Source organism: Lepidochelys olivacea (assembly GCF_965140295.1).
Source record: "Lepidochelys olivacea isolate rLepOli2 genome assembly, chromosome: 3".
NCBI lineage: Eukaryota > Metazoa > Chordata > Testudines > Cheloniidae > Lepidochelys > Lepidochelys olivacea.
Genome location: NC_140413.1, coordinates 153109863 through 153125910, shown reverse-complemented (window position 1 = coordinate 153125910; position 16048 = coordinate 153109863). Strand labels below are relative to the sequence as shown.

The window sequence follows — 16048 nt, the reverse complement described above, 5'->3', positions numbered from 1 at the left end:
TTGCCGACCCCTGATCTAAACGGTACCTCCATCTGGAGTCTTTCACGAGCCTTTTTTTAATACTCGGATCAATTTGAAGTCCTCGGTATATGCCAACTCCGTGTTCCCTGCTGCCTTCAGATCATTCGTAAATGCTCGTCTCTGTACCACCAATCCTGGGGGATCTCGGTTTTCGCTTGCCTTGTACAGGAAGGTGTCCAGGTGTATTGGGAGAGATATCTGCAGCCTATTTACCGACACAGTGAAATCCCATTGCTACTACTGAAATATGACTGTATGTCTAAGGTACTTCAATGGCCCCCGTCGCCATAGTAACGGAGCGTGTCTCAATCTTTTAATGTAGTTGTTGTTGCAACCCTTCGGAGGCCATATAAATACTATTATCCCCACGTTTATAGATGGGGAATTGAGGCACTGAGAGCCTGCGTGACTTGCCCAGATAACACAGGAAGTTTTGTGGCAGAGCAGGTAATCGAACCTTGGTATCCCAAGTCCTGGGCTAGTGCTCTAACCACTGGAGCATCCTTCTCCAGTCTGTCTGAATTGTGTGACTGCTGTAACATGCAGAGAGTAATTCTGGTTATAGGAGCCTTTCTGAGAAAAAGCTCCACTGTATGATGGCTGCTCTGGACTTGGGCACTTGGATATTGTCCTCAGACCGTTTTACATTTTAATGAGTTAAATGGTATTTTCTTGGTAGTTTTTCGGGCTCTCCTTTTCCTACTGTGTAGGTTAGGAATGACAGGGTCCAGGACAGTAGAAGAAAATAAATAGAATAAGATAAATTACTTAAAATGGGTGTTTTAAAAAAACTAGTAATTTTTACATTATTTTATTTCTAGGCATGTTTAACATTTCCCAGATGAAGAACCGGCCAATGATCCTGATCGGTGGGTGACAAATCAGTACGTAATACACACACCATGGTTTTATTAGGTTTACATCTCTGGGGAGTAGAAAGGATTGGGTTGGGGTTTTGTTTTGTTTTTTCCTAAGCTGCACACATTTCTGTTTCACTTTAGGCAGAGATGAACTGATTTTAAGAAATGCGGTCGGTCTCTCAAAGAAAATAAGGGTGTGGGGGGAGAGAATTGGAGACTCATCTGTCAACTTCAACCTGTCATCCCGCCATACGTGGAATGGATCATTTATATGGCTTTCAACAGCTTTCATTTTGAGCTTTAAAAAAAAGTGTTAGGCTTTCAAAGTTGCATGTTAAGGCCTTTGCCTTTGGTACTATGCCTCCTGTTTGCTTCCTTTGCATTAAGCAAGACCAAGACAATGATGATACAGCACTTCTGGGTGTCCCTTGTAAAGCAGGATCTGGCTGAGAGATTGAACAAATTGCAGCGTAAACATTAAACTTGAAGGATGGAGGCTTCACTTTATTGCTGGGGTAGAATTCCTTGATGGTGCCACACTACTGGGGTCCCTGAGCTCAAGTGGTGTGGCATAGCTACCAGAAGAAAATCCTGCTCCTTCACCTCCCTGCCCATATCCCCTGAATCTGGACAAATGGGTATCAAAAACCTGGCATTTAATTGAGTTAACAGTGTGAGGACTCACTTGCCTAAACCATGAGGTGAGAATACCACTTACTAATTGCAGCCTAGTTTCTGTCTGCTACTTATATAGCACCCGCATCCATAGTGTCAGAATGTCTGAACCCCTAATGCCTTATACTAAACTGGACTAAAGGCTGGAGGGAGCAACAAGAGTGCATTATTATTTTTTTTCCCCTTGTCTTCCCCAGGGCAGCATTTTCTAAACCACCCTTTGCTAGAAAGCTTGCCAAAGAGATCTCTGGCATTGACACAAGCACAAATCGGCTCTAATTCAAAGGCCCGGGGGGGGACAGATTTCAAACCATTTACTCCTCTAATCAAATAGTCTAGTGGTCAGACTAGAGAACTAAGTCTCCTGGATTTTATTCATGTCTGTGTTACTGATTCTTATGTGACACTGGCCAAGTTGGTTTGACTTTTCTGTGCCTGTATCTCCCTCTATTTTTAAGGAAGGGGCGGAAAGGTGTTGGGTGGATTGCTTAGTGAATATTTGTAAAAGCATTTTGAGATCCTTGGATGGAAGGTGCTCTAAGTATCATTATTCCTTGCTAAGAAGTTCTGATGTATCAAGGGGAAAAATATTTTATATCAAGCCCACTTCTTCTCTTCCAAGCAAAGCAGCAAATCAGCCATTATTCATATTATGATTATAACTTGGTAACTCCAAAGCTGACAAGCGGGCAACTTCAAGTACCTGGAGTGGGAACAGACAATTGTATCATTGGGAAGGTAGCATTCCTTAGATTTGCAAATCTCCACTGGGGCTGTTTTTGCAATACCTGTTGCTTTTAATCAGTACTCCAGTAAACTCCACTCAGTCTCTTTGCAAATGGATTCTGGAGAGTGTCTTATTAATCTGGTCTTTTGCTTTTACATTGTTTTTTGCCCTTCTCTTGGAAGAAAGGGTTCACTTAAGGTGCTTCCAATTCTCATTTCTTTGCTACCATGCTATCTTCTGCCATATTGAGTTTGTAGGTGAACAGCTTGAACTGTGCAGACTATTCCTGGTCTCTCACTGTTTGCTTGGTTCTTTGGCTGAGTTGCTCTACTACGTTCCAGAAAAGGGGGAAACAGGCACAGTTCTAGCAGTCTCACCTGCTGCAAAATGAGGATGAACTGGGCTTTTTGAATGGAATGAAAAACTATTTTACCTCCCAAACTAGACCCCCATCCACTGTCCTTTATAAACTATCTGTGGGGCTTCTCTTTAATTTTTAAAATGGCATTGGGAGGAAGAAGGGTGGGAGGTATGGATGCGGAGATGGGAATGTATCTAGCTTCTTTTGGAATAGCAGTCTTCTATTATCATTGCATGTAGCCAGTCTGTCCTGTTCTTCCCTGTCTTTAAAAGTAACCACTGGCATTCTCTGCATAAACAGTACAGTCTCACGACCGGAGCTGAGTCAAGGATGACACAGTGTGATGTGCAGACCATGGATACTTATGGGAAGCAGATTGGGGGATTTCCTAATTAATTGCAGGGTTCAGTTAAAGCTAGTGTGTGAACAGGCAGGAGGTAGAGAGAACATGGAATTCATTTAATCAAATCTAACGCAAGGGAAACGATTGATCTCTCTTGCTGTCCTAGCAAGCTAAACCCATCTTCTTTTCTGTATGACCTAATTCTTGACCCCCTTTTATTTAATTTTGGTCTGTCCCGGAACTATTTTCCTTAATAGAAATATTAAGAATAGGCTGTTCTCCCAGCTTCACCTTAGCGATGGGATATTTCTCCTCTTACCTTCCAGTTGGAAATTTTTCACTGATGAAACCAAGTTTAGCTTCGCAGATTTACTAATAAGGTACAAGCAAAACACTGCTGATCTACATCAGTAGGAAGTTACTAGTGCATTGTACCCATCACAGGCATGGAAGTTCATGGTCTCGCTCTTTGCCTTTTTGTGTTACGTGAGCAATGTGGGTGAGGACAGAGGTACCATTGTGTGGGATTTAAAGGAAACTTGTATAAAAGAGGCAGCGTATGCTGCACCCTGAAAGTGTATGAGTGCAAGGTGCCTCATCCAGCTTTCACTTACCTCTCTGTCTTCTGCACTTATCTACTCAAAACGTCCATAGAATCGTAGAATATCAGGGTTGGAAGGGACCCCTGAAGGTCATCTAGTCCAACCCCCTGCTTGAAGCAGGACCAATTCCCAGTTAAATCATCCCAGCCAGGGCTTTGTCAAGCCTGACCTTAAAAACCTCTAAGGACGGAGATTCTACCACCTCCCTAGGTAACGCATTCCAGTGTTTCACCACCCTCTTAGTGAAAAAGTTTTTCCTAATATCCAATCTAAACCTCCCCCACTGCAACTTGAGACCATTACTCCTCGTTCTGTCATCTGCTACCATTGAGAACAGTCTAGAGCCATCCTCTTTGGAACCCCCTTTCAGGTAGTTGAAAGCAGCTATCAAATCCCCCCTCATTCTTCTCTTCTGCAGGCTAAACAATCCCAGCTCCCTCAGCCTCTCCTCATAACTCATGTGTTCCAGTCCCCTAATCATTTTTGTTGCCCTTCGCTGGACTCTCTCCAATTTATCCACATCCTTCTTGTAGTGTGGGGCCCAAAACTGGACACAGTACTCCAGATGAGGCCTCACCAATGTCGAATAGAGGGGAACGATCACGTCCCTCGATCTGCTCGCTATGCCCCTACTTATACATCCCAAAATGCCATTGGCCTTCTTGGCAACAAGGGCACACTGCTGACTCATATCCAGCTTCTCATCCACTGTCACCCTTAGGTCCTTTTCCGCAGAACTGCTGCCTAGCCATTCGGTCCCTAGTCTGTAGCGGTGCATTGGATTCTTCCATCCTAAGTGCAGGACCCTGCACTTATCCTTATTGAACCTCATCAGATTTCTTTTGGCCCAATCCTCCAATTTGTCTAGGTCCCTCTATATCATATCCCTCCCCTCCAGCGTATCTACCACTCCTCCCAGTTTAGTATCATCCGCAAATTTGCTGAGAGTGCAATCCACACCATCCTCCAGATCATTTATGAAGATATTGAACGAAACCGGCCCCAGGACCGACCCTTGGGGCACTCCACTTGATACCGGCTGCCAACTGGACATGGAGCCATTGATCACTACCCGTTGAGCCCGACAATCTAGCCAGCTTTCTACCCACCTTATAGTGCATTCATCCAGCCCATACTTCCTTAACTTGCTGACAAGAATACTGTGGGAGACCGTGTCAAAAGCTTTGCTAAAGTCAAGAAACAATACATCCACTGCTTTCCCTTCATCCACAGAACCAGTAATCTCATCATAAAAGGCGATTAGATTAGTCAGGCATGACCTTCCCTTGGTGAATCCATGCTGGCTGTTCCTGATCACTTTCCTCTCATGCAAGTGCTTCAGGATTGATTCTTTGAGGACCTACTCCATGATTTTTCCAGGGACTGAGGTGAGGCTGACTGGCCTGTAGTTCCCAGGATCCTCCTTCTTCCCTTTTTTAAAGATTGGCACTTTATTGGATTTTTTAAAGATTGGAACATTAGCCTTTTTCCAGTCATCCGGGACTTCCCCGGTTCGCCACGAGTTTTCAAAGATAATGGCCAATGGCTCTGCAATCACAGCCGCCAATTCCTTCAGCACTCTCTGATACAACTCGTCTGGCCCCATGGACTTGTGCACGTCCAGCTTTTCTAAATAGTCCCTAACCACCTCTATCTCCACAGAGGGCTGGCCATCTCTTCCCCATTTTGTGATGCCCAGCGCAGCAGTCTGGGAGCTGACCTTGTTAGTGAAAACAGAGGCAAAAAAAGCATTGAGTACATTAGCTTTTTCCACATCCTCTGTCACTAGGTTGCCTCCCTCATTCAGTAAGGGGCCCACACTTTCCTTGGCTTTCTTCTGGTTGCCAACATACCTGAAAAAACCCTTCTTGTTACTCTTGACATCTCTCGCTAGCTGCAGCTCCAGGTGTGATTTGGCCCTCCTGATATCATTCCTACATGCCCGAGCAATATTTTTATACTCTTCCCTGGTCATATGTCCAACCTTCCACTTCTTGTAAGCTTCTTTTTTATGTTTAAGATCCGCTAGGATTTCACCATTAAGCCAAGCTGGTCGCCTGCCATATTTACTATTCTTTCGACTCATCGGGATGGTTTGTCCCTGTAACCTCAACAGGGATTCCTTGAAATACAGCCAGCTCTCCTGGACTCCTTTCCCCTTCAAAAGTTAAACAGAAATTGGTTATGTGCCCCCCAAATGTACTGATGGATGCTCCACTCCTGAGCAGCTTCAGTCCTTGGATATTGAGCTCTTAACTCCTCTTACAGCCCCGCTCCCCCCTAGTTCAGGCACTTTGCATGAGTTTAGCTTCAGTCCTGCAGAGCTTAGGCCAGCAAAGGGACTGAAGGTCTCACTTACCTTTAAATTCTTGATTTTTTTTTTTAAAGGAAGGTTCAAGGTATCCCAAGACTTGTATAAAAAAATCAAGCTGCTTCTCTACACTGTTGCACCATTAGTGTAGTGTCCATTACAAGATGGGCTGCAGGCAGTAGGCCCCATTTTATGAGGTTTCCCTCTTAAATCGGATTAGTGCTAGTGAATGAGTTCTTGATGACCCCTACTGTTCCTAGTTAATTACCTGTTAGAATCTTTCTTTTAGCACCTCCATCACTCAGTGATACCACAGATGTACAAACAAATTCAGCCCTAGTGTGAGAGGGCACAACTCCAGGGGTGTGGCCTCTGCTTTCTCCATATCTGAATTTAGCCCATTGTCTTGATTAAAAGCTAAGGACAGTTAAATTCTAGCGCTGAACCAAGATGCTCAGAGAATGTCTCTCCCAGAGCTAGGTGAATACCAAGGCTGTTGAGCCTAGCAGGGAAGAGGTTAAATAGACACTAATCTTCTGTTTGAAGGTTTTGCTAATCCAAGGCAACAGACCCAGTACAGTGTGGTGAGGGGCCGTTTGCACTGTATGCTGTGCTTGGGACTCTATCAGGAAGCAGCAAAGTAGGTAGGAACCTTGCCTTTCCCTTAGGAAAGATAAAGCACAGTGTGTCTCACTCGTGAGAGCTGTTCTGACTCCTCTGTGAACAGCTCTTGAACTTGCTATTTCCCAAAGGAGTCCTGCTTCAAGGGGCTATGGAAGGGATTTGCTCATCTGTAGTCTTCCAAACCTCTCCTGAGCCTCTGTATCGCATAAAGGAATAGTGAAGAGCATAGGGGAGATCTCCTTTTTAAAAAACAAAGCAGGTTGTTAAGATGTGGCCACTACTTACTTCTTTGCCTCCTTCTCCTTTGGATTATAAAGAGAATCACTTCCATTGTGTGCGTAACAGGCTCCTGTCTTGGTGCTTGGCAGTGGGTGCTGTGAAAATGCCAAAGTCGGGGGATTAGTGTGAGAGGCAAGGAGGGCTACTTTCCAGTGGATTTAAATAAAGTTCCAAACTGAGCTGGCAGAGCTCCTGGCCAGGGAAGAGATAACAGGTGTCAATGAGGGAATCTGAGCTCCCAGTGACTATGGGGGCGTTTCCAGCATGGAATCTGTCTAGGAACTCGCAGGCAATGCAGCTGGTCCTTCTTGGCCCGGCTGACCTCTGAGGGCTGCAACTACGAGCAGAAACCTGGAAAGTGAAATGATCCTACTTTAAACAGCATGCTGGAAAAGGTGAGAGCAGCAACCAGAGCTGGAGGGCAGGAGATAGCGAAGAAGGGAGTGAAAAATGGTTTTGTTTTTTTTTTTTAAATGAGCCTGGCATTGTTGAGGAAGACATTTTTAATCACACTGTCACAAGAAGAAGGTGGTAGTGTGTGTCCCCCTCCCCCCCCCCACCTTTTTTTCCCCCAGAGGTGAAGTCCAGGTAATTCCTTGGCTGCTTGTTCTCAAACGTTGATTGTTTTTTAATACTGAAAACAAATTCCTCTCTTGTGACTGACCCTACAATAACTGTGCACCCAGCCACAGTGTTGGTAAGCAAGTCAATCCAACAAGAGGCCTATGAGCCTGGGGAATTGGGAGGTCTGAACTTTAGTAAGGAAATGCAGTTCAATTCCCAGCTTCCTAGGGCTGTTGGTAGTGTATAAAAGTGGGAGCAGTGCTCTGACTGCATCCTAATTCAGATACATTTTAGTTTATCCTTCCAGTTAGTAGCAATAGCTTTTGTCTCATTTCTATTTATCCTCCTCTTCAGAGGCAGCATTGAAGTCGACCTCACTACTGCAAGATGCCTTGCAGAATTCTCCACGTTCAAAGCAATGGGGCCACAGACCTGGCCACTGGCTAATGCCAAGAGCAAGTTTATCCAAGCAGATGGGAAAAGCGTTTAAGAAAAATGTGTTTACAGGACAGCACGCCTTGCCAGGTTCTCTGTCAGAGCAACAGCAGCTTACAGCAGAAATTCTGCGAGCTCAGGCACGCGGCATTTGCATCTTCCAAAAGATTTTGAGCTCTAGCTCGGACACAAAGTGCCTTAGGACAAGAAGTCCTTCCATTCAGCACACCAGCCAAATTGCTGTGGACAGTCACTCTGGGGCTGCTGAAGAAGAAAAGGGCCCAGGATCCCACTCCAAAACCATAGGTTCTGGCTTGTGCGCCAGTGAACGGGGTCCCTCCGGCAGCCTGACTCACGTTGACCAAGAGGGGCGGGCGGCCATGACAGATGTTGGAAAGAAGCCCGATTCTGAAAGGACCGCTGTTGCCAGTGCTGTGGTTCGTCTGGGTGAGGAGGCATTTGGGATGGTGCGACAGAACCAGCTGAAGAAAGGAGATGTGCTGGCAGTAGCCCAGATCGCAGGGATTCAGGGAGCCAAGCTGACCAGCCAGCTGATCCCCCTGTGCCACAACATCTCTCTGAGCCAGGTGGACGTCTCTCTGAGCCTGGACGAGAGCAGATGGGCTGTGGTGATCCAGGCGCTCTGCCACAGCCAGGGTAAGACAGGCGTGGAGATGGAAGCGCTGACTGCCGCCAGCCTTGCTGCCCTGACTGTGTATGACATGTGCAAAGCAGTCACTCACGACATAATCATCGAAGAGGTGAAGTTGCTGAGCAAGACGGGAGGGCAGAGGGGAGACTTCCAGCGTGGATAGCACTTATCCTGTAACAGGAGCATCCCCATGCGGGCACTGAGGGCGCGGGCTGCCTTGGTGCCATATCTGCAGTCTGGCTGGGGAAACAGCAGGTATCCTATAAAAGAATGGGACTTAGTCTGAATGGCCAGGCCATCTCACTGCTTGGTGCTCCTCAGGTCGACTCCTACTGGACAGGTCTCCCCAGGCGTCCACAACCACACTTAGCACCCTTCCCTGTACCCTCGGGTTCTGTTAGGCCATGGAAACTTTCATCTCACTGCCATGGGTCAAAACTGAGGCCCTTCAACCCAGTGATGTCAGGGAAGCTGGTCTGGCTGCTGTAACCTGTCCAGTGCTTAGTCAGGCGCTCTTCATCAGTATCAAATTCACTTGGCAAATAAAGAACACACAATTAGGAGTAGTTTATTGTATCTTTGATCAATGACACTGGCTTAAGAATTGCTCCTTTCTTCCCACCAAACTTGAACTAGGAAGAAACTTCAGAAGGAGACAATGGGGAGTCATTCTAGAGTCCTGGCCATTGAGCAAAGATTTTAATAATGTATGGAGCCCAATCAGTTGGAATTATTCAGCTCAAAGTCACCTAGCCACACCCCTCACAACTGCTTGGGTCCTAAATGGGTCTGATCACTACCAGAGCAAGGGGATGGGATCTTATGTCCATGAATGGAAAATTAGATGTTGGTTGACTGATGCCAAATAGCCCATGCATAGGCCTGATTTTATTCAGCATCAGGCCCCTCAGTGCAGAGAGCTACTGGGGTAGGAGGAACTGTAATTTGCACACCCTGCACTGTTTTGCTGTAGTTCACTTGTGCCTGCCATCATAACCAACTCACTAGATGTCCCTGCATGCTCAGGGGCCAGTTCTGAATCAATCTCTGTCTATCAAAGCCACTTCCCAGAAGGTAATAGGCCTCCTTCCTTGCTGTGTCCTGAAGGGATGCCCTGCAGTGTTACATCAAAGCTTACTGTGCCACCCCCCTCCAGAGCAACCAGCAGGAACCATGACCAAAACTGGGTAGCCATGAAGAGACTTCCTAAAAGAGCCAATATGGGCTGTCAAATGATTGACTCAGCTTAAACTACTTCATAAGGTTGTGGGTTTTGGTTTTTTTTTTTTTGGTACTCTAGCAAGTTTATGGGCTGTGCCTAAGAACCTCATTCTGCTCCTTAGGAAAGTCAGGGACAGAACTCCCCAAAACATGAGCAGAATCAGGCCCTTTTTTTATTTCTGGGACTTGAAATCCAGCTGAGTTTCCCACCGAAATCCAGCAGATTCGGATTTTTTTTTTAATCCACATATCTGCCATGGCAGTTTGTAGCCCCCACCAATGGCGTGTCATGGGATAAGCAAGCATGAGACTAGGTTCTTCTATAGACTTTGCATCCAGCCCGCAGAGGAAGCTCAAGCTAGGTCTTGACCATCATTAATGCTGTTGTTGCTGAACTCAGTGATTCTTTTGGCAAACAGGGTCATAAACATCCCTTTGCTGTGTTGACTCTGCCTCAGGGAAGGGGAGGAAATCCTTCAAGATTTGTCAAAGGAACCCAGGAGAGGGGAAATTGGAATAGGCACTTAGAAGCCTGAAAAATCAGTCTTCTAAAAGTGAAGTACTTGATGTTGCGGAGTCTTATGCTATTTTTGTTATTAAAACCTGAACCTCTCAAGGCATGTGGCTAGATAAGGATCTCCGCTTTTTCTTTTTTTAAAAAAAGGAAAGTTCCTAGTTCTTCTGGTGGCAGAGAAAAAACTTGGAAGTATGATCTGAATCCATCCTAAAAGCTCAAAGCCAGAAAGCAAACAGAGAGAGAGAGAACCTTGGGCACTAGGCTGGCATGTGTAATGATTTTAAAAAGTTCAGTGTTAACACTCAGCACTTGAAATGGTCCCCTTGCTAAGGATGATCTTCAAAAGCAGGAGTTAATTTTGCATGTTTTTGGAGTGGAAGGGAATAGACAATAAAATATACTGATTTGTCAGTCTAAATTGAAAAACAATTCTCCCTTACTCTCAAACCTTGAGTTCAAGATTCTTTTTCCTGCTATAGTTGAGATCAAACACATACAGCAGAGCAGGGATTCCAGCTCTCTATGCCATCTTAAAGGCTAGTGCCACCCTGTGCTATGGTTGGAGAAAGACCCTCAATTCAGATGTTGGCAGACCAACAGTCTTTCCATTTATAAACCTTGTGTTTAAAAATGAAGTCCTACAGTCCACAGTGTTGAAGAATTCTTCAGCAGTAATGTTTTTTTTTTTAATCAACCCAAGTGGCTACCCCAAATACTCTTAACACCTCTTTGTTTTAACTTGCTTGCCACTGCTGTATTTTGGTTTTATACAGTAACCTGAAAGCTTTACCTAAACCTCAAAGACAAGGAGCCCCCAACTTTAATTTATGGTGTGCTCCTGTGGCTTAAGTTTCCTGCCCTTTGGACACCAGTGCTACCACCCCCTTTGATACACACAACCGAGGAAGCTTTTAAAACAGCCTTATTAACCTTGCTTTCCTATTAAACTAGAGCTTTCAAGTTACTGGAAAGAATTTTTTCCTTTGCCTTGTGATTATTATTGTTGGTACAGCCTGCTCCCTAAAGTTGTGTTTCAAGAAACATTTTATCCAGTGGTGAGACTATACATGACAGCATCAAGCACATTTCAGTCACTTCAAAGGAGATTAGCTCAGGTTTAGTGCAGTAAACTAGGAAGGCAGGGTCAGATTTAAAACTTTAACCCCCTCTCTTTCCTATACACCTGATTGCCCATCACTCTGCTTCCCAACCCCTTTTCTTTACTAACTCAGTTGGAGGTAGAGCATCACACCAGCACCAAGGAAGCACGTTGGAGTTCACTGTAGAGTTGCTGTGCATTTTAAGCCATGTTACGTGTTGGGGTGTAGCTAGCAGTTTGAAATATATATTTTTCTATTGGTGAGCCATTATCCACAACATCCCAGTAATAGTAGCATTGCCATGACCACTAAGTTCCAGATTCCACCACTAGATATGCTTATGGGATCCCGTTGACTCTATAGGGTGCCCGTGTGGAACCAGATGGCACAAGTTGGTTCTAATACCCTTTGCTATAGAAGTATCTGGCAGTGTGTTTGTTTATATTGATCAGACCTTTCATTTAAAGACTGCTTAAAATTAGCACCTCTTGGAAAATTCTACCTGAACACACCTTAATGGTAGATAAGTGACATAGCTGTGTGAGAGCAGTGGTCACCGATGACTGGGGAGTCTAAGCCCTTCACGGGTATGTCTACACTGCACCTGGGCGCAAGGCTCCCAGCGTGGCTCGACAGACTCGTGCTAGTAGGCTAAAAAGAGCTGTGTAGCCACAGCAGCTCAGGTTGGGGATTGGAGGCTCTGGCCTGGGGTACACTTGAGAGCCTGACCTCCAACCCAAGTCGCAACATCAAAGCAATGTCTATGCAGCTAGTTTTAGTGCACTAGCATGGCTGTAGACCTGGGCTGGGATGCTCACTCCCAGGTGCAGTAGAGCTAGACCCTTACAAGTTGCACTGGGTTTCAACTACTGAGTGGGTGCTGAATTCCTGGCTAGTTCCTTGGCTGCTTCTCTCAATCCCACACACCCCCATGAAGCGGAAGAGTCTTCCTTGTAGAGAAGCACTGGCCATTAGTAGCAACGCTCAAGTCTCAAGCTTTGGCACTGGTCTGGGCCTCTATCATTCTGCTTCGCTGGCCTAGTTTATAATCCTGCTTTAGGACAAACACTGAATTTAAAGAGCTTGTGGCTTCAGTCTGACTGCCCCCTTTTCACATTAAACTCTTAATTTACCTGGGTGTTTACAGGAAAATCTTTCTTCCCACTAAATCAATCTGCACGTGTGTCACACCAGTCAAAAATGGCATGGATTTTTCACATCTTTGAGCTAGTGATCACCTAAGATGATCAGCTCATCAAATGTTTGTTTTTTTTTTTTTTTAAATACTGTACACAACTTTCCAGTTCCAAATTCCTTAGCAAAGCCATACGGCATGGAAAGTGGCATTTATCAGAAAGCATTTCAGGTACTTAATCTGTTTGATTTTCTTAGTTACTGTGAGATGTGATTAAGAGCTCTTCTGTCTGCACTGTGGCAATGAAAAGATACAAACACCCACCCTGGGTGCTCAAATACAATAATTCTGCACAAGGTCCTATTGCTACATCAGACCATACTGATTACTTGCCATCGTGGCAGGAGAATCTCTGCTAGTTTAAGAAGAATATTGGTTAATGCACAGAAGATGCCCTCTGCAATCCCTCTTACAGGGCTGGGGGAGGAGGATCAGGCTTGGAAGCACAGATACCATATTTAGGCCCTGATCCTCAAAAGAATTTAGGCACCTAACTCTTACGGACATCAGTAGCAGTTGGGTGCTGAAATCCTAGGAGGGTCTTGCCTTACCATGGTGACAGGCAACCTTAAAACCAAATAGAGTGGTTTCTTACATATCAGGACTGAAGTGAATTGGCTGAGCTAAATAGGGAAAAGACACCTACTTGCACTCTGCTTTTGCCTTTGCTTGCTGTAGCCAAGTTGACTCTTACTTTCATGAGCACTTCTTGTTCACCTACGTTTACATTTAAAAAAAAAGAATACAGCCTCTTGTCTGAGGCTTTAAAAACCAAACCAAACGTCCGTGCTGATTCAAGGGGTTGAGGAACGCGGAGTTGTATTCTGCGAGAGAGAAGAAGGTTTAAGTCTGAGCTGATGGTGCATTTTGACACATGGCTCCTCAGCTTCTGAAAATCGGCTACAGTGCAATAGTTGATTTAACAAGCCAGGACCTCCCCACAGACTTTGAATTTCACTAGAATTCCTGCCGCGGGGGAGGGGAGGAAGGGGAGATTGTAAGGTTGTCTCTTAATCTGAATAGTTAGGGCGAATTGACAGCTCAGCTCTATAGGGGTGCCATAACATTTTCTTGTTACATAACCAAGCCTTGGAACTATGCAGTTATTCTGATAGAGATAAGATGTTGAATTAAGTATGTGAGAGTTCATTTATTTTATGAGAATGTGTTGCCAAGGGGCACTAGGTAATAATGTATGTGTGATTTTTGTACCCCTGCTCCAACACACAAAGTAAACTGGGTCAGTATTTTAGAGGCTTACCTTGCTCAGTACATTTTTAATAAAGACTAATTGTCGTGGAAATGAGCCTATTTGCGTAGGTTTATTTTTTGAACAAACGTTATGTCAATGTTAAGCTTAAAATCCCTTTTAAACTGTTCAGTTAGGGTCTCTTCAGGAGAAGCGGTCTCTTTTGAATTTTCTCTAGCTCAACAGGCCAACTTTGCCCATGGGCCACGTTACAAGTTACTACAATGGACAGACAGTGATTCCTTATATGGAGAAATTGTTCATCTCTCCCCATAGAACTTACTTGGGCGATGCTTGTAAGAAATGTCAGTTTACAAAAATATTTAGAATTGAGCCATGTCTAAGTGGATGTTCCAAAACTGAGCAATCACCTAACCTTAGCACAGTAACCCTAGTCAGTTGTCATTTGATTTCTTCCACTCTTCCATGCCCCACCCAAACCTCCTATTTCCTGTTTGAAAAGAGGTTCATTTGCCTTTCACCTTGTTCACTTTTTCATCTACTCCGCCCCAGAAGCAGAGAAGAGCTGTTCTCCTTGAAAACAAGGAAGAATTAAGTGAGTAACTTACAGATTTTGGTGAGTTACATGTGTAAGTCCTGCATGCATGGGGAACAGAACCTCTACTCAGCTTGCTGTCAGGTAGAGAAAGTTATTGGAACGAGATACAGAACCATTCACCTCCAGCTCACTGATAATGCAGCCTAGCTCCATAGTTTCAAAAATCACTGCTATGTAGTTTTGGTGGCCAATGTGAAGCAAGTGTAGCCTCAGTCCATTTCCTGCAACATCCACAGGTGCCTCATATCAGCGCAATTGCCCTTACAAATAGCCATCTCAGTCCCAGAAGAGTTGTCTATTTGATCCAGGGCATAAGTAGGGGTTGATGCTTAGCAGAGTCCCATCCACGGCAGGGCAATGGGAATTTTGCACTGCTGTGTTGTACAGAGGAGGGGTAATACAGGACTTCAAGCTCCAGAGCTGGCCCTCTGTCACCTTTGTAGCTGCACTAAATTCACTCACAACTGCAAACACCCTCTCTACCTCCCCTAGTCTCCTTTCTCATCTGATCCCATTGCAGTCTCCTTCCTCCTCTGCTGATTATGCCAGCAGGTCATTACAGTGCAGATGGGGTTGAAACAAAGGGCTGAGGGAAGTTCCTGTCCTTAAATGAAGCTAGTAAACCCCAAACTGCCTTGGTCTCAGCATCCAGCACAATAGAAATAAGGATGCCTGAATAGAAATAAGGATGCTGAGTGCATGAAGGGAAAAGCCAGTCAAAGCTAGAGATGCCCTACCACTCCCCTAGGCTAAACATGTAAACGGGAGAGACCCATGACAAGATCTTGCCCACCACTGCCCCAGACCACAGAGAGCCTCCTGCCACTCCCTCAGAATCTGCAGATGAGGTGCACATGGTCATCCAAGCCACCAGCAACAAATCCACCCAAATGTTAATACAGTCTCAGGATGTAGGAACTTCTGCACTGAACTCCTCTGCTAGGGAACTTCCCCGTGAGGGGCTTCTGGGACCATCTCCTGACGGAGGGAAGCTCTGACTCCGTCCAAGCCACATTGCCAGCGCAGGTGCAAAGAGGCAAAGCCTCCACACAAATGGTCCAGTGCCACCAGCAGATCCTCGGTGACCTGTGAGCACTGTGCTTCTGCAAGTTGGGGGGGAGGGTGAAGTGAAGTTGGTGTAAATCTCTTCTCTGCCTGCTCCCCCTCACAAGAACAGCTTGGGGAAAATGTAATGAGGGGAATTCCACAGTTCTACTCCTAAAGGCTCCTCCTGCAAAAGGTGTCATGTGAAGGAGGCAATTCTCACACCCTTGAGTGACCCTGAGCATAAGGAGCAAAAAAGAGGCCTACAGCGTAGGATTCAGAAATGCAGGTGTGGAGGTGTCATGATTTTGGCTTCTCCTCCCCTCCAGCATGCACCCTTCTCCCAGAATTCTGAGGCTCTTAGTCAATCTGACACCTTCTCTGGTGGCCCTTTTGAATGTTTCTGAAATCGCCTTCACAAGTCAAGACCAGGTTTCTGAGAGGCTGACATTGACACAGCATCACCCCACAGCTGCCCTCAAAATGTGTGTTCCTAGCCTGGGTGGGCCATACCCTCCACCTGTGAGGGGTCTGACTCTCCCCCCCCCGCCCCCCCGCAATACCTTAGCCACATTTAGATTTTCATGCCACTTAAGTCACTGAACTGATGAATCATGGTAGCCCTCGTAACCCACATTTCTGTGGACACCGGAAATGGAGAAAGTTTTGTGGCATTGGCTCCGATGTCCACTACAGCATGTTGCAGGAG

General features: G+C 45.5%; 1 protein-coding gene across 5 annotated transcripts in view; it reads left to right on the top strand.

Moving 5' to 3' along the window:
- The window catches only part of MOCS1 (molybdenum cofactor synthesis 1), a 51487-nt gene extending 37694 nt beyond the window's left edge, over positions 1–13793 (top strand). For 3 of the 5 annotated variants that reach the window (XM_084623357.1, XM_084623358.1, XM_084623359.1), the window contains 2 exons: positions 843–890; positions 7722–13793. In XM_084623357.1, coding sequence (XP_084479483.1) covers positions 843–890; positions 7722–8617 — 944 coding nt within the window. In that variant the 3' untranslated portion in view covers positions 8618–13793. Of the gene's footprint in view, positions 1–842; positions 906–1022; positions 3084–7721 lie in introns of those variants that run through there. The other 2 variants (XM_084623360.1, XM_084623361.1) reach the window with 2 other exon arrangements.
- The last annotated feature ends 2255 nt before the right edge of the window (positions 13794–16048 follow it).